Source organism: Schistocerca serialis, chromosome 6, assembly GCF_023864345.2.
Source record: "Schistocerca serialis cubense isolate TAMUIC-IGC-003099 chromosome 6, iqSchSeri2.2, whole genome shotgun sequence".
NCBI classification, from domain to species: Eukaryota; Metazoa; Arthropoda; class Insecta; order Orthoptera; family Acrididae; genus Schistocerca; species Schistocerca serialis.
In genome coordinates, this window is record NC_064643.1 from 114,345,515 (window position 1) to 114,369,286 (window position 23,772).

Genomic DNA, 23,772 nt, shown 5'->3' on the forward strand with positions numbered 1-23,772 from the left:
ACAACTTAATCATAGCTAACACTCGGTTTACGAATCATGAAAGAAGGTTGTATACATGGAAGAACCCTGGAGATACTAAAAGGTATCAGACAGATTATATAATGGTAAGACCACCGTAGGTGCAGCCGCAACGGAGGGGTATCTGTTGAGAGGCCAGACAAACGTGTGGTTCCTGAAGAGGGGCAGCAGCTTTTCAGAAGTTGCAGGGGCAACAGTCTGGATGATTGACTGACCTGGCCTTGCAACATTAACCAAAACGGCCTTGCTGTGCTGGTACTGCGAATGGCTGAAAGCAAGGGGAAACTACGGCCGTAATTTTTCCTGAGGGCCTGCAGCATTACTGTATGGATAAATGATGATGGCATCCTCTTGGGTAAAATATTCCAGAGGTAAAATAGTCCCCATTCGGATCTCTGGGCGGGGACTACTCAGGAGGACATCGTTATCAGGAAAAAGAAAACTGGCATTCTACGAATCGGAGTGTGGAATGCCAGATACTTTAACCGGGCAGGTAGATTAGAAAATTTAAAAAGGGAAATGGATAGGTTAAAGTTAGATATAGTGGGGATTAGTGAAGTTTGGTGGCAGGAGGAACAAGACTTTTGGTCAGGTGAATACAGGGTTATAAACACACAATCAACTAAGGGTAATGCAGGAGTAGGTTTAATAATGAATAAAAAAATAGCAGTGTGGGTAAGCTACTACAAACAGCATAGTGAATGCATTATTGTGGCCAAGATAGACACGAAGCCCACACCTACTACAGTAGTACAAGTTTATATGGCAACTAGCTCTGCAGATGATGAAGAAATTGAAGAAATGTATGATGAGATAAAAGAAATTATTCAGGTAGTGAAGGGAGACGAAAATTTAATAGTCATGGGTGACTGGAATTCGATAGTAGGAAAAGGGAGAGAAGGAAACATAGTAGGTGAATATGGATTGGGGCTAATAAATGAAAGAGGAAGCCACCTGGTAGAGTTTTGCACAGAGCATAACTTGATCATAGCTAACACTTGGTTCAAGAATCATGAAAGAAGGTTGTATACATGGAAGAATCCTGGAGATACTAGAAGGTATCAGATAGATTATATAATGGTAAGACATAGATTTAGGAACCAGGTTTTAAATTGTAAGACATTTCCAGGGGCAGATGTGGACTCTGACCACAATCTATTGGTTATGAACTGTAGATTAAAACTGAAGAAACTGCAAAAAGATGGAAATTTAAGGAGATGGGACCTGGATAAACTGAAAGAACCAGAGGTTGTAGAAGGTTGTATACATGGAAGAATCCTGGAGATACTAGAAGGTATCAGATAGATTATATAATGGTAAGACATAGATTTAGGAACCAGGTTTTAAATTGTAAGACATATCCAGGGGCAGATGTGGACTCTGACCACAATCTATTGGTTATGAACTGTAGATTAAAACTGAAGAAACTGCAAAAAGATGGAAATTTAAGGAGATGGGACCTGGATAAACTGAAAGAACCAGAGGTTGTACAGAGTTTCAGGGAGAGCATAAGGGAACAATTGACAGGAATGGGGGAAAGACGTACAGTAGAAGAAGAATGGGTAGCTCTGAGGAATGAAGTAGTGAAGGCAGCAGAGGATCAAGTAGGTAAAAAGACGAGGGCTAGTAGAAATCCTTGGGTAACAGAAGAAATATTGAACTTAATTGACCAAAGGAGAAAATACGAAAATGCAGTAAATGAAGCAGGCAAAAAGGAATACAGACGTCTCAAAAATGAGACTGACAGGAAGTGCAAAATGGCCAAGCAGGGATGGCTAGAGGACAAATGTAAGGATGTAGAGGCTTATCTCACTAGGGGTAAGATAGATACTGCCTACAGGAAAATTAAAGAGACCTTTGGAGAAAAGAGAACAACTTGTATGAATATCAAGACCTCAGATGGAAACCCAGTTCTAAGCAAAGAAGGGAAAGCAGAAAGGCAGAAGGAGTATATAGAAGGTCTATACAAGGCCGATGTACTTGAGGACAATATTATGGAAATGGAAGAGGATGTAGATGAAGATGAAATGGGAGATATGATATTGCGTGAAGAGTTTGACAGAGCACTGAAAGACCTGAATCAAAACAAGGCCCCGGGAGTAGACAGCATTCCATTAGAACTACTAATAGCCTTGGGAGAGCCAGTCCTGACAAATCTCTACAACACTGTGAGCAAGATGTATGAGACAGGTGAAATACCCTCAGACTTCAAGAAGAATATAATAATTCCAATCCCAAAGAAAGCAGGTGTTGACAGATGTGTAAATTACCGAACTATCAGTTTAATAAGTCACAGCTGCAAAATACTAAAACGAATTCTTTACAGACGAATGGAAAAACTGGTAGAAGCCGACCTCGGCGAAGATCAGTTTGGATTCCGCAGAAATGTTGGAACACGTGAGGCAATACTGACCCTACGTCTTATCTTAGAAAATAGATTAAGGAAAGGCAAATCTACATTTCTGGCATTTGTAGACTTAGAGAAAGCTTTTGACAATGTTGACTGGAATGCTCTCTTTCAAATTCTGAAGGTGGCAGGGGTAAAATACAGGGAGCGAAAGGCTATTTACAATTTGTACAGAAACCAAATGGCAGTTATGAGTCGAGGGGTATGAAAGGGAAGCAGTGATTGGGAAGGGAGTGAGACAGGGTTTTAGCCTCTCCCCAATGTTATTCAATCTGTATATTGAGCAAGCAGTAAAGGAAACAAGAAACAAAAGAAAAATTTGGAGTAGGTATTAAAATCCATGGAGAAGATGACATTGTAATTCTATCAGAGACAGCAAAGGACTTGGAAGAGCAGTTGAACGGAACGAACAGTGTCTTGAAAGGAGGATATAAGATAAACATCAACAAAGCAAAACGAGGATAATGGAATGTAGTCAAATTAAGTCGAGTGATGCTGAGGGAATTAGAGTAGGAAATGAGACACTTATAGTAGTAAAGGAATTTTGCTATTTTGGGGAGCAAAATAACTGATGATGGTCGAAGTAGAGAGGATATAAAATGTAAACTGGCAGTGGCAAGGAAAGCGTTTCTGAAGAAGAGAAATTTGTTAACATCGAGTATAGATTTAAGTGTCCGGAAGTTGTTTCTTAAAGTATTTGTGTGGAGTGTAGCCATGTATGGAAGTGAAACGTGGACAATAAATAGTTTGGACAAGAAGACAATAGAAGCTTTTGAAATGTGGTGCTACAGAAGAATGCTGAAGATTAGATGGGTAGATCATGTAACTAATGATGAAGTATTGATTTGAATTGGGGAGAAGAGGAGTATGTGGCACAACTTGACAAAAAGAAGAGACAGGTTAGTAGGACATGTTCTGAGGCATAAAGGGATCACAAATTTAGCACTGGAGGGCAGCGTGGAGGGTAAAAATCGTATAGGGAGACCAGGAGATGACTACACTAAGCAGATTCAGAAGGATGTGGGTTGCAGTAAGTACTGGGAGATGAAAAAGCTTGCACAGGATAGGGTAGCATGGAGAGCTGCATCAAACCAGTCTCAGGACTGAAGACCACAACAACAACATATTTTGGTTAATAGAGGGAATTTGGTACCTTTAATTCAATGTATGTGAATTAATGTGGATGTTGTTAGATTTCAATGCAGCAAAGAAATATCTGTGTGACTTGCAGCGTTCAGTAAAACATATAGTTGCTTTACTTATTGCTAGTTTTATTCTAAATAGGCAAATGATAAAACATTACAACATTTTACTGTCAATAAAGTATTATAGAGAAACGAAAAAGAAAGAAAAAATTAGAAATAAAAGTAAGAGTTATATAAATATTCTGATTCATAAGATATTTGTGATGGTTTGAACCACAGTTATTTCTCAATGATATGAATGTCATAAGGAATACATGTGGGATGTTGATAGATAAAAGTTCAGTGGCAAAGTGACAGACAATTGTTAGCTGTTGGAGGACCAAATGGACTGAAATACTAGTACGTAGTCTGCTGAGATAGAAAGTAATTATTTTTTTAATGCATTCACTGCTGCCGGGTGGAATAAATGAAGCTTTTCATCATAATAAAGCTAGAATAATGAGAAACAGATCTCCAGCTGTAAAAAGTTATGTCCGCAGCTTGTGGTCTTGCGGTAGCGTTCTTGATTCCCGTGCATGGGGTCCTGGGTTCGATTCCTGGTAGGGTCAGGGATTTTTCCTGCCTCGAGATGACTGGGTGTTGTTGTGTCATCTTCATCATAATCGTTCATCCCCGTTATGGTCGGAGGAAGACAATGACAAATCACCTCCGCTAGGACCTTGCCTGGTATGGCGGTGCGGGTCTCCCGCATCGTCCCCTACACTCCTCAGAGTATGGGACCTCATCATCATCATCATCATCATCATCATCATAAGTAAACAACATGTCCTCCTGCTTAACTGGGTGGTAACATGCTTGCTTCCCATGCCAGTGGGTCTGGGTTCGATTCCCAGCTGGGTTGGAGATTTTCTCTGCTCGTGGACTGGGTGTTGTGTTGTCCTCATCATCATTTCGTCATTATCACCGATATGCACTTGGTGGCAGAACTCCCCTGGATGGGGCCTCCCATCCAAAAATGCCATACGCTCATTTCATTTCTATTTCAGCACCAGAAAAAAAAATGTGTTATAAGTGTACGGAGAGTAATTACTGAGTCAGGATGTAATACTAGTTCCAGAAGTAATCATTTGAACTGGAGTTAAGTGTGTTCTTATTAAATTCAGCTTGGTGAGAGGTTAAAGTGTTTCTCTGGATTTTGTAGTCAAAAATTAGCAACAACTCGTGTATAGAATACGGCAATGTAGAGAAAAGGAATTGAAGCCAGGAGTTCCAAACTGATTCAAAATATGTATCCAGAAGCTAGATACAGAATCATGATAATTAATTCCAGAGGTCCTAGGTCAAGGTATAGTCCAGCATACCTTTTAAATTGGTTATGTCAGTGTTAATGCAACTGTAGAACAAGAGGCCGGATGACAGTATGATGTAGCCAAGCCAAGCAAACGTCCTGTCTTATCTTCTACATTTGATAGGCCTGAAGGACTAGAGGAAAAGCCTTTAATATTATCTTTGAAGTTATACATCACTCTTTGAGATTTTGTCTCACTAACTCAGCTGGTGTTAGAACACATAACTCACAACCCAAACTTCTGAGTTTGAGCCTTGACATTATGCGCAGTTTTAATCTCTCAAGAAAATTTCTTTTGCTGCATATATTGCTACAGAAAGAAAGATTTCATCTTGTAACCAACTGTAGTATAGTTATCTTTTTTCCTCAGTGGTGCTATCATACATATGTTGGTATAGAATACCTGTGAAATTTAGGACACTAGTTGACACACAGTTTAAGATTGTAGTTATTTTGTCAATCAGTGAGAAATTATTGTATAAATTAACAAGTAGAGCAATGACAGAAAAGAAAAAAATCCAGATTTCTGCCTCAACACAGATTCTTCTTCTACCGAGAAACATATCAGGAAATTTCCTTAACAAGTAAATATCATTTTGAATGTGTCTGATTATGTTTATACTGTTTTACTTCTCCATTTATTTTGTTTGACTCTAAGCTATTTTATCATTCATGTATGTAAAACAGTTTTATATTCACACAAAGAGTAAAACAGCTTAAACTGTATAACAACTATTTCCAAGTTACACTAACATATTACTGTTTCACAATATCTAAAAAAAAAAATTCTGTAGTTTTCTGATATTTTTACTGAATAGCAGAAGTGTTGATTTATCAACAGGGATATACAAAAGAGAATGAAAGCTTTACACACACACACACACACACACACACACGCACACACAACACGCACGCGCACACACACACACACACACACACACACACACACACACACACACACACACACACATTCTACTAGAATTTTCCTTACCACATGTGTACCTTTCGCTGTTCCATAATTTTTTAGTTCTTTTTATTCATCTGAGATTTATCATATAAAATGATGTTACCTGTAATTTTTCTGATGATTTCAGTTTCATTCACAAACTTATACTACATTTTGTTTGTTGCCTTTACAGTTTCTTAATTCATATGTCTGCTGTTTAAGTTGCAAATCCCCTTTGTTACAAATCATTCTTCTAGGCTATCGTGCTGAGACTCTAATGTTGGCATTAGCATAGTTTTTTATGTCTGCTGTATTATCCATAATGTTCTGTGTGAATTTTTAGATAAATACCCTGAATCATTATACATTTTCTTTGTGCGCTTGAAGCAACAGTGACTAATAATTACCAAAACATTCATTTAGGATGAAAATCTGTCAAATAAATTTGACTTGAAAAGTTCTTCAAAAATACTTCTGACGCAGCGTAACAAAATGAGTTTATTTATAAAAAGTGTGAATTTTCTCCAATATTATTATAGCTTTACATAAGTAAATGTGCAAAAATCATTTCCCTCATGTTTAAACCTCTTTTAGATACAATTATTGTGGTGTTTAACTCAAAAGGTCTACACTGTGTTGAGTAACACTGCCCTTTGTCAGTAACAGAGGGGAAGAGATGCTAAGTTATCCACAGAATGAGCAAACAACATTTCTAGACCGTCTATAATATTGCATTGTACTTTTATGCTTTCCCATGCCTCTTTTCCCTTTCTGGCGTATGGGAAAGTCATATCTGGTGTTTTTTCTGCATTTTATTCATTTCACAATTATCAGTATTTCTTTATTTATTTTTCTCCAAGAGCCCAATCCCCTCTCATCTTTGTTTTTTAAAGGGAAGAAGATATCTGGGAGTAACTGAAAAATGTTGAAGCATTCCATCCATATAAATGTTCCAGATGTTTCTCAAAGCCTGCTACATATTTTAGATTAGGAGAAGCAAACAGAAATAAATGCCCATTGACAATCTATTGAATAATTGTTTTTAATAAAATCAAAACACATTACAGACTGTAATCAGATTTATAAACATAAAGTAAACTTGATTTTCCCAGGAAGCCTTAATAATGGAGTTCAACTGAAACTGATGTTTAAAGACAAATACTTTATAAAATGTAATTTAAGTATTTTTGTAATTATCACCTCTGTTCTTTAAAAAATCATTGTACTTAATATTATTAATCTACAGTTTCCAACTTTCAAGTAGCATACAGGTCCTTTGCTTTTCTCTTCTTCTCTCAGGTATGACAAACAAAACTTGTAGTTGCTTCATAATAAGTACAAAAATTGCAAATCTCCTGTGAAGATCTCTCTGGAGTATAGTCCTTTTAGGCATCTGGATATATGGCTCCAGATAGTTGTATAGCAATTGCCAGCTTTTTTGTAGCACATACAGCATGGTATTCATGCTTCTTGACACTAAACAAAATTTCAGGTCAGTGTTTCCCAACGTGCATGTTGTAAATGCACAGTAAGAAGTGCACTTCACAGACTTATTTGATGATTAATTTTGTTTTTGCTGCAACACCTATAAGTATTTAAGATGACTATATTCAAAACTCTTTGATCAATACCCTCAGTACCTGAATACTGGAATGTAAGGCAAGCTTCATGTGTCAAATGCACTGAGGTACTGATTGCTGTTGAATCTTAGACATGTCACATAAATAAAATGTACGATATTTCACTCCACTAGATTTCACATTTAAATTGCAGTGGCTTCAGTAATGGGAAACACTTGCCAAAAATAAAATTATTCTCTCATACAGTAGTGCATATTTCAGTGACCTCAGGTCCATTTGTAAGTCAGCAAATAGCACATTATGTAAAGTTTTTTATGATGTTTACATTAAATAACTGATTAAAGAATTTGAACTAAAGTATTTATCATAGCTGATGTAAATTCTCCACTTAAACCACAAAATTACATAAAGAATTCCCTTGTAAATACAGCCATAGATACATGATTTTGGTAGTTGTTTCTCGAGGGAAAGGTAGTCTACATACACTTCAGAGAGTATTGGCGTATTTGAAAACATGGAAGCAGTCAGTCATTTGTTTAAGCACTTCATTGAAACCATGTGAAATCCTTGTGGTTAAATGAAATAAAATCATATGGATGATACTGTCAACTGAGTTGTGTGTGAGCTACATTACGCATGAGTTTCTTTACACAGTAGCCTAGTAGTCATTCTGTTTTGTGGTTTATTCACACTCAGAGAAATTTAACCCCTTATTTATTTCCTTTAATTCTTCATAGGAAGCATTTTGCACATCTTGGCATATTGTATTAGAACATTCTCAGTAACCCCACACATTTTTTAAACGTCATGTGAATCCAGCCAAAAATCTTGTTACTAAAATATATTATCATCAGTGATTGATAAAGACTTTGTTTACTGCACTCTTAAAAATATATATGCAGTTTGTAGCATAATTTTACAGTTACTACACTGCTGTAACAATTCAGTTAATTTCTAAGCAGTCATAATATGCCACATAAAAGAAAGAGAGATAGTCACCACTGTATGAATATTTCAACAGTAGTACAAGTGGCTTAGAAGCATATTTAAATCTTATTTGCCATTATCTTTTCATGTCAACTGCATGTTCAAAAAATGTGTGGTTACTGTCTGTTGTACAGATAATCATAGTCATGTTGCAAAAGGGTAAAGAAAAAATCCTTTTCATTAACAGTGTGCATTTTAGCATCATTAGATTGCATTGCCTAGATAATAGTTCACTTGAAATAGTTAAAAGTTTAGATATTTTAGGAACTTATTGTACACTTCTTATTGATTAATTTTGGTTACTTTTTCTATTTTGTCACAGCTTTAAAAAGTAGTTTCGATAAAAAGAAATTGAATAGTGGTTTGGTCATGAACGAGTTACTTTCAGTCAGTATGTAAAATTATTGTTCTTGCAGAGTATTTAGGGACAGAAATTTAAAAGATTATTTATTCATTGAAGCATATGCATGCATTATCTTTCCATATTTTTTGATATTATTCATAATCAAAAAACATATGCATAACAATTTGATATTACTTTATTACTGACTTTTATTGTTATTTCTGTTATCAAGATAAATAAGACATCAGTGTTTCACTCACAATGACAGTTGTTTGTGTGCATATGTTTTTGTGTATCTTTTAAAAATAAAAAAGAATTATAGGCCACTAAATATTGCAGGTTCCAGGGAAGACATAAAGAAAATTTAGTTGTCTTGTTTCTGTTGCAGCATTCTTCTGACCTTGTATCTAATTAACGTGCATCTTATTACAGATGAGTCAAATGCGGAGGAGAGCATAGAGCTAGAAGTTCTTAATAAAGGTCCAGGAGAATTAGAGACAATGTTGCCAACAGCTGGAGAGAAAGGTGATGATAAAACTGCCTCACACCCTTGGCATGCTCTAGTTTCTTATGTAGATGAACTTACAGTTGGTGGGAGGCGAGATTCTCAGGGGCGCTACATTGATGGCATGGGCAGCTTTCCGGGGTTCGGCCGAAACAAGATCATGAAGGTTCCACAAGAATGCTTCCCTCAACATTGCTATCAACGGTACTAAAATTTTATATACCTCTTGTTGCTTTTATGGCTATTGTAAATATATAAGTCTTATTCCCAGATGCTGTTGCCAGTGTAGTTTTGAATAATTTGACATTTTTTGTAAGTCTTTAATAAGTAACTATTGTAACCATTAAAAGAAAATCAATAGCAGTTGTGGATGTAAAACTGTGAGAAGCAAATAACAACTTTTGAAAGTAAGTTAGCATTGCTCATATAGTTAATATATCCATATGTTAGAAGTGCATTGTGCAATTAATTCATGTCTAATTTTCAGGTGTGCATGCTGTGATCAGTGTCTTGAAACGAAAATTGGCAAGAAGTGGATGGAAATTCGTACACAGGTTCTTTCAGTTGTGGATACACCAATGTTTGAGTGGTTTATTTTAGTGCTTATTTTTGCATCGAGTATAACATTGTGCTTTGAGGACATTTACCTCGATGAAAATGTAATGCTACAAAAAATTCTTTATTGGACAAATTTAGGATTTTGTGCTTTGTTTAGTGTAGAAATGATGCTCAAATGGATTGCACTTGGATTCTGGAAATACTTCACAAGTTTCTGGACAATTCTTGATTTTATTATTGTTTTTGTAAGTAACTTGAATTTTCAGCTTTTGATCAACATAAAAAAATCATGATGAATTGTGTCTAACTTATGATTATTGTGCTTTAATTACAATGGCTGCTTCTTTTATCAGGTATCAATATTTAGTTTACTAATAGAGGAAAATGAAAATCTGAAAGTTCTGCGGTCTTTGAGAACTCTTCGTGCCTTGAGACCACTGAGGGCAATTTCGAGATGGCAGGGAATGCGGGTGAGCACAGATCAGATTGATAAATATGCTATTACATGCACATGGAGACATTTTCTCTGTAATTGCAGTACTAAATTAGATAATGGACATGTTCATAACATCCATGTACTTGTTGGCAGTTACTAACTGTAAAATATGATCTAAACAGCTTTATGCAAGTTGTAACTACAAAGAGTAAACATTTCACTTTCCAGTGCATATTAAATCAAAGTAGATCACCATTTGCTCTTCTCTCCCTCTCTCTCTTTTATTTTTTGTATTCTTATAATTATTTCAGTACAAGATGAAGCATTTTTGCGGGTTATTTTCAGCCAAAGGTTTGCTCATGAAATTTTCATAGTATTGTATAAAATCTTTTTTGTTTCCTTCTTCAGGAATATTAATACTTCAAACATATATAAAAAATTTCTATGCATATTGGCTTGGTAACAAAAAATTTAGGATGTTAGCAACACAGTTCCAAAATCAGGATTTCGTCAGAGCTACATCCTCAATCACATGTAACTGGCTTGTAATACTGCTTCCTGCAGAGCCTGTATGACTCAGCAGGTTCCACATTTTGTTGGCAGGTCTTAACTACTTGGAAGTATATGTGGGTCCCTGAAGGGATGAGGTGGTGATAATGCTCACCATTTTGGTAGTGGCTTATACCTAGATGTCCTCCCAAGGTTGTGCTAAATGGAAAATCAATCTACTATGGTTGACTTAGGGTTTAGATTGGTCAACACTGCCATTCCTGTATTATTGTAAACTTAGATTCCTTTGACCCTCTAAACACACCAGTACACAGAGGTCAGCATTCTGAATTGACACAGTGCTTCATTTTTTGAGTTTTTGTAAGTATGAGGCAGAAGATTATGAATGTTTTATCAAGTTAATATGCTACCAATGTTGAAATACATTTGCCAATCCACAAACTATAGCAACTTGTCTGCAAGGATAAAGGCACACTTCAGCAGGCACCGCAGGTCAATAATTCAGTAATGCAGAGCTTTTTTATGTTACAGTGAGTCTCCTTTGTATAATATGGCTCCAAGGAAAGTTCAGACAGAAATGATAACTTAGGAGTAAAGGAGACCACTCACTGAATAGTAAAAACATTGAGTAAGTCAACAGGCACACAAAGAAGAATTAAACTTTTCTATCTTTCAGATGAATCATTTAATAGATTACACATGCATGTGAGCATCCTTTGTCACAAAGCAGCTGCACAGGTGTGGTGGTGACGGCGGGAGGGGGGGGGGGGGTCATGCAGGCACCCATATGTTTGTGCGCATACTCTGGCTCTTTCAAGGATTCGTCCAGAAGCTCGCAAAGTTTTCATTCCTTTTTGTGACATTTCCGTTCTTCTTCTTCTGAAGCTCAAGGTGAACTGCTTGACAATGAAGTGAGTTGAAGCAATCTCTGAGGTAGCTGTGTTTCAACTGTATTAAACTTGCTCAGATATAGATAATCCTTTAAGTAAACTTTTGTTTCCTCGGATTCTGTGGAACCTTAAAGGAACCAGATAACACTGGTCAGCAACATTTCTGCTACAAAAAATATGGTTAGTGTTCTTTGCTAAGTCATTGTTTTGAATTTGAAAATGAAATCGGTATGTGGCTGTTGGGACCAATCTTCTTGTGACATGCTACTATCTTTCAAAGTATTTGGAAAACACTGCTTATTGGTTATTCTTCTGTGGTTTAATTTAAATATTCTACAGATTTAATTGTGGAAAAACAATCAAAATATGTATAAGGTGTTAGTACACTTGACTGTTAGTTCAGAAATATACCCCCAGGCAATGAAAGTGGTTTGGCAGCACAGCCAATGAATCATGTTTGAACATGTAGAACCACATTATGTTTCTTGCTACTTGCACCTCAGCACTGAGAGTTCTGACAGTTGTTGAAAGGGATTGCTTTTTGTTCATGAAGGTTTGTGTTTTGTGTTAATTCAAAAGAAGAAATTCTTCAAACTTGTGTAAAAAGTGATAATTATTTTTGTTACTCAGAAATTGCAGAAACAAAAACTTAATTCTGCTGTAATAAAGGGCTATGAACTTTATTTCGGGCTCCCCGGCATACGCTGTTCTCATGTACTATTTTGCTGATGGACTGTTTAGAAGGATCACCTCATGTGTCCATGGTGTTCCCATGATTTGGAGAGAACCAATGGACTACACTGAACTGTTATTTTTTGTCTGACAAAAATAGATGGAATCACCTTGACAGGGAGAACTGTACAGTATCTTAATTTACGATCTGCTATAGGGTCTGGATGATTATAAAGTCCATGTACCACATCTAATAGTTATTACAGAAAAGTGACCAAGAACGACACAACAAATGATACAGTATGCAAAAGACAAACTCTGTGTTCTCTGTGTCCACCTTTTGTCACTTGGCACACATCTAATCAGCAATCCAGTTCTGCAACGAGCGAGGTGGTGCAGTGGACTTGCATTCAAGAGGATATTGGTTCAAACTCGTGTCCAGCCATCCTGATTTAGGTTTTCCACGATTTTCTGAAATAGTAAATGAAAAGCACCAGTTTGCTTTTGTTCTACAAAAGCTCTGAAATAGCTTCAGGTGAATACTGGGATGGTTCCTTTGAAAGGGCACAGCTGATTCCCTTCCCCACCCTTCCCTAATCTGAGCTTGTGCTCCATCTCTAATGACCTCATTGTCAACAGGATGCTAATCACTAATCACCTCCTTCCTCCCCCCTCCAATTCCACCCATACCCAGTCCAACTAATCAGGAGTGACGCTAAGAACAGCTACTGTGATGTGGTGCCACAAGTCCTCCAGGTTCTGTGGTAGAGGTGGAACATAAATGCAGTTGTTAATGTAACCACACAATAAAAAATCATGAGGTGTTAAGCCCATCATAGTGCCAGGTCAGCAGCTACATTATGGTGTATCCAGTGATGTAGCAACATCTCATCCAGGTAATTTTGTCCATAGTTGTGGAAGTGTAGATGGGTGCTGTTTTGTTGAAACATGAAATGCCTGCTATTAGTTTCAACAGTTTCAAGCTGTGGCATGAGCCACAGTTACAACATGTCGAGATAGGTGATACAATTGTTTCAGGGAAGAAGAAGACTCTATAGGCCGATCATACTGGACACTGCACAGAATGTGTTAACTTCTCAGAATCCAAAATATGTTTGACAATTGCATTTGGATTCTGTGTTCCCCAAATGCATGTGTTGTGTCAATTGACCATTCCCGAAAGATTAAAAGTAGCTTTGTCACTGAAGATTAATTTGCTTAAGTCATCATTTTAAAGATGCTCCTGCATATCAGTACAAAACTGCAGATTTGCACATTTTGTCATTTTGGCTTACAGTTAGCAGGGCAGTTTGTAATGCTTCACTCTTAATCACTTACAAAGGGTTTTCTTTGCCTTTGGCTGATTCATGTTCAGTTCTGCATTAGATTGATAGGTACACTTTGTGAGACTTCAAACTGTCTTGTCCCTTACTGTGAAATAAATCATCAGCTGATTAGTAACTAATTAACCTTTGCAAATTGATGGAAATGAGAGCCAATGTTCACCACATCAAGCACCTAGAGTCCCTCATATTCCTACCTCTCTATTACTACAGATTACACTTGCCTGTCCCAATTTGTATGTTAAATACAGAGCATGAGAAGGTCCAAATTGTGTTTTGCCACATCAAAGCAAAATGTGAAAGTTCTAATTTCACCAATCTTCTGTCTTCTACAGATGTTCCTGCACCATAGCTGCTCCTAGGTGGTGGAGTTCGGCTCTCTTGATGTGAGGCTGAAAGAAAGTTAATAGTGAATGGTATAAGGCTCTCGACACTACTAATTAAAGAGACAGGTTTTGTTCAGTGATGAGTCAGGTTTAGTTCAGGGATCTCAGGGGCTTAAAATTTAACAGAACCAAGTAGTGGACAAAGCTGTAAATTGCATGCAACCAATAGACAGGGAAAGGAATATTTTTCTGAACTGGTTTAGAAAGATGGGGCAGGGGTCCATCGTGGCAGGAATGGTGTAAAGTAAACGAGAATGACACACAAATGGGGAAAACAGGTCCCATTGGCTGTAAGAGGAACTAGATAAATAAAAAGACACGAAAAATATGTAAAGACACACATAAACATGTAAAGTTACACAAAATTACATACAAATACATAAAAATATGCTAAGATGCGTGAAACCATGTAAAAATACAGACAAATATGTTAAAAACTTTAAACGTGGGAGAAAAGAACGATGAGATTTGGAAGGATATATATGAGTGTGTGTGTGTGTGTGTGTGTGTGTGTGTGTGTGTGTGTGTGTGTGTGTGTGTGTGCGCGTGCCTGCGTGCGTGCGCGCGCATGCACGCGCCTGTCTGTCTCTCTGTGTGTGTGTGTGTGTGTGTGTGTGTGTGTGTGTGTGTGTGTGCGTGGGGAGGGGGGTTACAATAAGTGATAAGTGAAGAGTGGGGAATAGGTTAGGCTGAAGCTCAAAAGTTTTTATGCCATAGGCAGGTGTGGAAAATAAAATGCTAAAGTACTGATATCAATATAATGGAAGGAAACATTCCACGTGGGAAAAATTATATATAAAAACAAAGATGAGGTGACTTACCGAACAAAAGCGCTGGCAGGTCGATAGATACACAAACAAACACAAACATACACACAAAATTCAAGCTTTCGCAACAAACTGTTGCCTCATCAGGAAAGAGGGAAGGAGAGGGGAAGACGAAAGGAAGTGGGTTTTAAGGGAGAGGGTAAGGAGTCATTCCAATCCCGGGAGCGGAAAGACTTACCTTAGGGGGAAAAAAGGACAGGTATACACTAGCACACACGCACATATCCATCCATACTGCTTGTGTCTGTATGTATGGATGGATATGTGCATGTGTGCTAGTGTATACCTGTCCTTTTTTCCCCCTAAGGTAAGTCTTTCCGCTCCCGGGATTGGAATGACTCCTTACCCTCTCCCTTAAAACCCACTTCCTTTCGTCTTCCCCTCTCCTTCCCTCTTTCCTGATGAGGCAACAGTTTGTTGCGAAAGCTTGAATTTTGTGTGTATGTTTGTGTTTGTTTGTGTATCTATCGACCTGCCAGCGCTTTTGTTCGGTAAGTCACCTCATCTTTGTTTTTATATATAAATGCTAAAGTACGTTAGAATGAGAGATGAAATTGGATCAATATGGATAAATACAATTATGACTATCTGGGGCATCAGGTGGTGCATCAATGATCCATGTCGTCACGAAGTTTGTGTTGTGTGCAGATGATAGTTGATACAGTGTGGCTTGGAAGTAGATGTTGTTTGGAAGGCAGTGGATAAACACGACAAAGAAAAGAAAGAATGGTCACTGAGAAGAGTAATGCTAAAAGAAGAGTAACAAAGGAAAACATCACAGGGTTGTAGGATGGAAGAAAATCCATTTGGCAAAATCAGACAATGAAAACTACAGGTAGGAATATCAACAATGTAGGAAAAGATAGATTGCTACGTACTGTAAAGAAGACATGATAAGTTGTAGAATGAAAAGACACTTACCTTCATCATCAAAAGAGATACGCACACAATTCATACACACAAGCAAGCACACCTCATGCACACGTAACCACCAGCTCCAGCATCTTGGATCAGAATGCAACTCTCACATGCTTAGCAACTTAATGTGTCATCTTTACAGTAAGCAGCAATCCATCTTTTCCTGTATTGTTGAAATTCCTACCTGGAGTTCCCATTGTTTTATTTTTTCATTTTGTCATTAGTCTTCCTATTCCATTCTGCTTTAATCATTTTTGTTGTGTCATCTCTATTCTGTTCCTTCCCCATGTTCCTTTGCCCTTTCTTTGTAATTTACTTTTGTTAAATATACTCTTAGTATGGGTTCTTTATCCTACTTTTGTAATTTACATTCCTGGCAACCTCTTTCTTTCTTGGGTCATAAAATTCCACACTGTCCATAGCCACTGGCAGTCTGAATAGTGTGTCTGCTATGAAATTACTTCTTCCTGGCAGATATTCAATCATACAGTCATATTCCTGAAGAGTTAACACTCATTGCATTAATCAGCTGCACACTAATCTGCAGTCCATTGTGAATGAAAATGTCTTGTGGTCAGTAAACAAATGTATCTTTCTTCCCATAGCATAGTATCTGTAGTTTCTAAACACTCATTCTATCACCAGCATTATCTTTTCAATCACTGCGTATCTGCTTTCCCACTTATTAAATATATTGCTGGCAAAACTGATGGTCTTTCTTTCCACTATACCCCCATTTGCAATGAACTGCCACAGATGTACACGAAGGCCATATTCTGAACTGCGAGAAAAAGATACAAAAAGGTAAATTTAGATCAGGATATGCCAAAATGACGCTGTTGCATAATTCTTCTATGATTTTCTGAAATTTCTGCACACATTCATCGATCCATGTCCAGGTGGCATTTTTCTTCATTAATTAAAATAAGCCCTTCGCAGTAAGTACTTCATTATCCACAAAGTTGCTATAGAAATTGGTTAAACTGAAACAGTCTTTAATTTGATTCTTGTTCTAAGACCACAGAATATTCCTGATTGCTTCTAACTTATCTGGGTTTGACCTGAAACCCTCATGTGAGGTGATGTACCCTCGAAATTTAATTTCTCTTGCAAATTCCAATTTGTTTTGGTTTACACTAATGTTGTTCTCCTCAGATACTGACAGTACACATTCCAATATTTCTTTATATTCTTTCCATCTCTTTGTAGCAAGTAATATGCTGTTTATGTACATTGTAATTCTGTTCAAAATTTCTGCTCCAAATACCTGAGAAAACATACAACTGAAATTTTTAGGCCAAATGGCAGTACTCTAAAATGATAACTTCTTCTTCTGTAAACAAATGCAGTTATCTTTCTGCAACTTTTAGTGAGTGACACTTGCCAAAAGCTGATTGTTAAACTACTACTGGTTAAAATTTTAGCAGTATTAAATTTCTGCACAAGCTCTTCTAACACTTCTGGCCTATCCATCTGCAGGATTATTATTTGGTTAATTGCTCATGCATTTATTGTAACATGCACTGAACTATCTTTCTTTGGCAGTATGATGAGGGGTCTAAAGTAATTATTTTCCAAATGCTCAGTAATTCTCCATTGTATCATTCTTTTTATTTCTTTGAGCACTGCTTCCCTCTTAGACAGTGGTATTATGTACAGTTTAAGTTTGAATGTGTCATGTGACGTAATTTGAAAACAATATTCATAGTTCTTCATACACTCTGGTCTCATGGAAAAATGCATATTGATGTTTAAACAGTATTTCTTCCAACTAATTGGCTTCATCTCCACCCAATTTATCAATATTTGTGACCTTTTCTCTTATATTTATTTTCATTCTGACCTTTTCAGTTGTGCTGCCCCTTCATACACATTCATATTTTCTTCTGAACTGAGATTCTGGTACATTTGTTCACTCATTATCCATATACTAGCAATATCATTACTACCTTGCATGCTCCTGTGTCCAGATTTGAATGCCACTTCATCATCACCTTCTTTTATTCTCATTACACCCTAAGCAAAATATGACATTGCCATGTTTGCTATTAGCCAGCCCATTCCTAGAATTAAACTGATGTGTAGAGCCGGTGCTATCATACCAGTTGCGGAAGACATCCTATCTTGCACTTTAAACTCCAAGAGAATTTCCTTACCATAAGTTTACTTTTGATCTTACATGCTGTAACCACTTTACCCCTGTGTACAGATAATTCTGGAATTGCCATACTCTATGCTAACCTCCATCATTTGTTGATACTCTTCCTTAACAACTGTTGTGTTCTCTTTCTTGAGTGCTTCCTTAATTCTATCCCCCTCATCATAATCCAGAAATTTCATAAGTGGTCCATTACATTTGTCCATTTGAAAGTGAATAATGTCTGAACAGACCTCTAATTTCCAGCCACCTCACAAATTCTAGCTCTTTTGGGTGGTTTTTTTCCCATTTTGACTATTCTGGTACTCTCTGTTGCCCAACTATTCTGGTACTCTCTGCTGCCTCCATGACAAACCTCTCTATTCATAATCCCCTGAAATGCATCTTTCCCTCTTCTAGGTGGGCTACAACTATGTCACAGTGGTTTCTTTTCTTCCCAGTTATGATGTGGGTCATTCCTGTCCATGCTGCTTTCTCTTCTTTATTCATTGTCATTCCTTCTATCTGTTCACCACCTGTCTCTTCTCCACCCTTTTTGCCCTTGTCTGTTGCCAGACAACAAATCTAACTGCTCAAATACATGCAATAAGTTGTTGATGTCACCTTCGTTGAAACTAATAAGTTCTTCCTGCATTGACACTGATAATTTTAGCATTATAATTGAAGTAATATCAGATTCTTTTAATGGGATGATTAAATACATGTAGAAAAATTCGTTTGTAACTAGAGCCACTGCTGGTGATCCATCAACCTTCAAATATTGCACTCCGAACACTATTCTTTGTACTACTAGACCATCATTAATTCAGAAATACAAGTGCAAATTTGTCATACGTTTTAGATGTGTTAATTACTCCCATGCCCCATGCTATAAGAGACCCTTTAAATCTACTAGCAGCACACTTTATTTTTGTCGGTCTGGCCAGTGTTCTGGAATAAAACCCTCAAACTCTGTAATGAAAGCCATGGATGTTGCCTTTAATTGAGAAATGGTGGAATTTACATGCATTCAAATAATTTGCAGGATCACCTACACTCCTCAATTACTTTTAATTATTGTGGATCACCTTTCTGTTGTCTGTACATTTGGTTTGTACATGAGAAAGTTCACTGTTTAGTTTACTTTGATTATTTATAACAGTTTGTAAACTTGGACATTGGTGTTTGTGTCTTTCTTGACATGATTTGATAGCTTCAGATTGTATGTAATTGATTTTCACAACCTTCTTTTTTAATCATTTGATATCCTTTGCTTGGGTTTAAAAACTCTTTGTACAGACCTTAATTTCTTTGTCCAACATATCTCTATTTTATCCTGACACATGTTTAAATTTTTAATTAGTTCTTTCATTCTCTTGTGTATCTTCCTTATGAAGTTATCAGTATTAGCCTCAAATGCCATTCAGCCTTTTTATTTTAATTTTATCTTTAGTTTTCTTTAGCCATATTTTTAGCTTTTGATTAGTTTCTTTTAGCCCTTGTTTAGTTCTTTTGCTTCCTGCATAAATAATTTTAACATACCCTTTATTGCTCGATCCTGACTTTGTTCAGCATTCTTCCCCTGACTATGATTCTCATTTTGCAAAGTGTCAGCTCATGCAGTGCCATGGCTTAACTTATTTTAATACTCTGTTAACTCATTAAAAATATTGATGTCATATTCAATATCTTTGATGTCATATTCAGTATCTCTGACATCCCCATTCAAATTGACCTTGTCATTGAGGTCAGGCACAACAGTGTACTCATTTTCTGTACAATCATTAACAGCGAGGTCTACATTTTTATTCTCATTATCTATGACTTCATTATTTGCAACTTGCAGCTGATCTGAAGGATCGTTGCTACCACAGTTGGACTGCAATTCTTCCCTACTTGCAAGAAGATACATTTGTTCCCCTTGACCAGTCATTTTTAACAGTTTACAAAATTTATAAAAAGCGTTCTACACATGGTTACTACTGCAAAATACACTATTATAACTCTCAGTTCATCTAGTTCCTTTTTAGCAGCTGTTGCATGCATTAAACTGTCATGCAAAACATAATGTTCACATTAAGTATGCAGTTACCTATATGCTGCATTCTGAAGATATCATTCCAGTTAGATGCACAATGCTGATGTGACATAAAGTACTGCTGCTGTGACTGCCTGCACACCCTGTAGGCCCAACAATACCTCTCATTCACTGTAACCTGCTCTCTACCTCTCATTCTCTGTAGCCTGCTCTCCCTTGTTGCCTTCTGTGATGTGTGGATCCATTGTGTGATGAAATCTTTGTAATTTTACCACTCACATAATCCAGCAACCACACACTCAAATGTGATTTTAATCTCGCTCTACAGTATATGATTTAAACTGAACCTTTAGCCTCACACACTAGCAATTTTGCAACAATCCATTATTTGTTTCACAGTCCAAATACTGTTCAACTCATCCTACATAGTTCAGAGTTCAAACAGTTCACTGTCCTCACTACTGATTTGGAGACTCCCATATACAGAGAACTGTTAATTATTTTCCTCTCCAGCAATGCCATGTGCAGCAGAAAAATAAGACAATTGTGACCTTAGTGAGGGCACTAATTCTTTGGTAACTAATTAAATCTTTGCAAATGGATCAAAACAAGAGTCAATATTCATCACAATAAGCAACCTTGCACCCTGTATATTCCCTCCTCTGTATCACTACAGATTACATGTGCCTGCCCAAATTTGTGCTTTGAATACAGAGTTTGCAAGGGGCCATGATTGTACTCTGCCACATCAAAAGTTCTAATTTCACCAAACTGCTGCCTTCTACAGATTTTCCCTGTACAGAAGCAGCTCATAGGTTGCGAAGTTCAGCTCTTTGATGTGAGGCTGTAAGGACATAACTAGTGAGTGGTATAAGGCTCTCAACACTGCTAATTGAAGAGTTAGATTTAGATCAGGGATGCCAATGACTTTAATTTAATGGAACTAAGTGGTAGGCAAAGTCATAAACAGCTTACAATCGAAATAATTAAAGTTTTAATACAGTGTCATATGTAATACTGTTCACACAATTAATAATGTTAATACTTGTTCCTGAAATCTTACGTAAATCACTTGACAAAAATTACTTCCTATACACACATCTTGCTCTGAATTAGAAGCAGAGTCGCAGTGCATTAATATTTACAGAATCAATGTGCAAATAAGGAGTTATGTGTTCAGCCTTGCCTACAGAGAGCTGTGGAGCTGCTGCTAATCAAATGCTCACTCGGCTCCCTCCAGGGCTCAATTCCAACTGAGATCAGCCTGAAACATTTTGCAGAGCTCTAATTGGTGGTGCACCGAAGAAGCACGAATTGCTTCATCTGAATTAAATTACACTAAGTTATCAAAAAATGAAGATAATGAAAAGAATGTAAGTTTTTTGTATGACAGCTTACTATTGGGGGTAGATGCAGTTGCCAGCAATCAAATCTGAATATATATTAAAAAGATATTAATCAATCAAAAAAACATCTACACTTCACTCCAGATGAATGCAGTGAATACTTTTCTTGTTAAGCCCAAAATACATGTATCTACCATTGCTTCATATAAAATTGGGTAACATCAAAAACATCTGAAAAGTATGGGCAAAACTTCACATGGATTCCTGTACCTGTGAAGGAAGTTTCCAATGATCAGTGAAGCAAAACTAAAGAAGAGGATATTTGTGGGACCACATGTTTGGGCATAAATACATGATGAACATTTCCTTTCAACAATATCTTTTTGGTCAACAACAGACAGAAAACGGTCATGATATTGTACAACTATTGTGACCATACCACCTTATGGGATGGATATTGTCACTTAAATTACATTGGAATGAGCAGATGCACTTTTTTCCCCAAAAATGTTGGTGTTTGCCAATAGTCACAAACCTGCCAAATGGATCCTCCATGGCATTTCTCAAATGTAAAAGCATTATCCAGCCAAATGGAGTTCCCAGTTGTTGTCTGACTGCTTCTAGGTCTTATGAAGCAACATTCCTGAGGCAAAGGTTCACAGGAAATTAGAAAGGTAATATTCTTAGGCATGATTTTTTACCCTTATGTTCTCATTTATTTTATTCCTTTATGTACTGAGATTTTTTTTTTAAACTCTTGTTGTTTTCCAGATACATATTATACATAGTATTATACATAGGCTGCCACAAGCATTTACAAAAACCAATATTACCTGGAAAATGAGTCTGGTACAGAAATTCGGTAACTCAATCTGCATTCAGGTGTGAAATATCTTCCAGAAACACTCTGTATTGTTCTTGTAACAAAAAAATTGTTGACCAGTGAAATTTAAAATAAATAAATCACCCAAGGATACTTACTTCTCTTTTTGTTGGGAGGAGTGGGCGGGGGGGGGGGGGGGGGGGGGCTGCTGTAGATCTCTTAATACCTAGCCTACCTACACACATCAAAAGAAAGTTTTGTATCACCCTGGTTCCCACAACTCGTGAATATAGATGTTGACTGTGAGTACTATATCAGAGACACAGTCCGTTTGACTGTTCAGTGATGTCACTAAATCTGCCCAAAGATGTAAACAAGCGTGCATGACCAGTGCCTATTAGATGGAGGGGGTCCAACAGCCAATCAGTTCCAGTCATTCCACCAGTAAGGAGGTACATGACTCGTGTTGTCTGTAGTTCAATCATGTCTAGAGGGTCAATACCGTGGTTCGATCGTGTCCGCATTGTTACTTTGTGCCAGGAAGGGCTCTTAACAAGGGAAGTGTCCAGGCATCTCTGAGTGAACCAAAGCAATGTTGTTCAGACATGGAGGAGATCCGGAGGGACAGGTACTGTCAATGACATGCCTCACTCAGTCTGCTCAAGGGCTACTACTGCAGTGGATGACCGCTACCTATGGATTATGGCTCGGAGGAACCCTGGCAGCAACACCACCATGTTGAATAATGCTTTTTGTGCAGCCACAGGACGTCATGTTATGACTCAAACTGTGTGCAATAGGCTGCATGATGCACGACTTCACTCCATTGTCCATGGCGAGGTCCACCTTTGCAATCACAACACCATGCAGCGCGTTACAGATGGGCCCAACAACATGCTGAATGGACTGCTCAGGATTGGCATCATGTTCTCTTCACCAATGAGTGTCGCATATGGCTTCAACCAGACAATCGTCGGAGACGTGTTTGGAGGCAAACCGGTCAGGCTGAATGCCTTAGACACACTGTCCGGTAAGTGCAGCAAGGTGGAGGTTCCCTGCTGTTTTGGGGTGGCATTATGTGGGGCCGACGTATGCTGCTGGTGGTCATGCAATGACTGTACGGTACGTGACTGTCATCCTGCAACCTATAGTGCAACCATATCAGGAGCATAGTGGCAAGGCATTCGTCTTCATGGACAACAATTCGCGCCCCCATCGTGCACATCTTGTGAATGACTTCCTTCAGGATAACAACATTGCTCGACTAGTGTGCCCAGCATGCTCTCTAGGCATGAACCCTATTGAACATGCCTGGGACAGATTGAAAAGGGCTGTTTATGGATGACGTGACCCACCAACCACTCTGAGGGATCTATGCCAGATCACTGATGAGAAGTGGGATGATCTGGACCAACAGTGCCTTGATGAACTTGTGGATAGTATTTCATGACAAATCCTGGCATGCATCAATGCAAGAGGACGTGCTACTGGCTATTAGAGGTAACGTGTGCACAGCAGTTTGGACCACCACCTCTGAAGGTCTCACTTTATGGTAGTACAACATGCAATGTGTGGTTTTTATGATTAATAAAAAGGGCAGAAATGATGT

General features: G+C 37.6%; 1 protein-coding gene across 1 annotated transcript in view; it reads left to right on the plus strand.

Moving 5' to 3' along the window:
- Positions 1–23,772, plus strand: part of LOC126484672 (sodium channel protein 60E-like) — a 277,274-nt gene that overhangs the window by 156,179 nt on the left and 97,323 nt on the right. Inside the window, exons 17-19 of the mRNA XM_050108265.1 lie at positions 9,207–9,483; positions 9,767–10,082; positions 10,191–10,307. Coding sequence (XP_049964222.1) covers positions 9,207–9,483; positions 9,767–10,082; positions 10,191–10,307 — 710 coding nt within the window. The remainder of the gene's footprint in view (positions 1–9,206; positions 9,484–9,766; positions 10,083–10,190; positions 10,308–23,772) is intronic.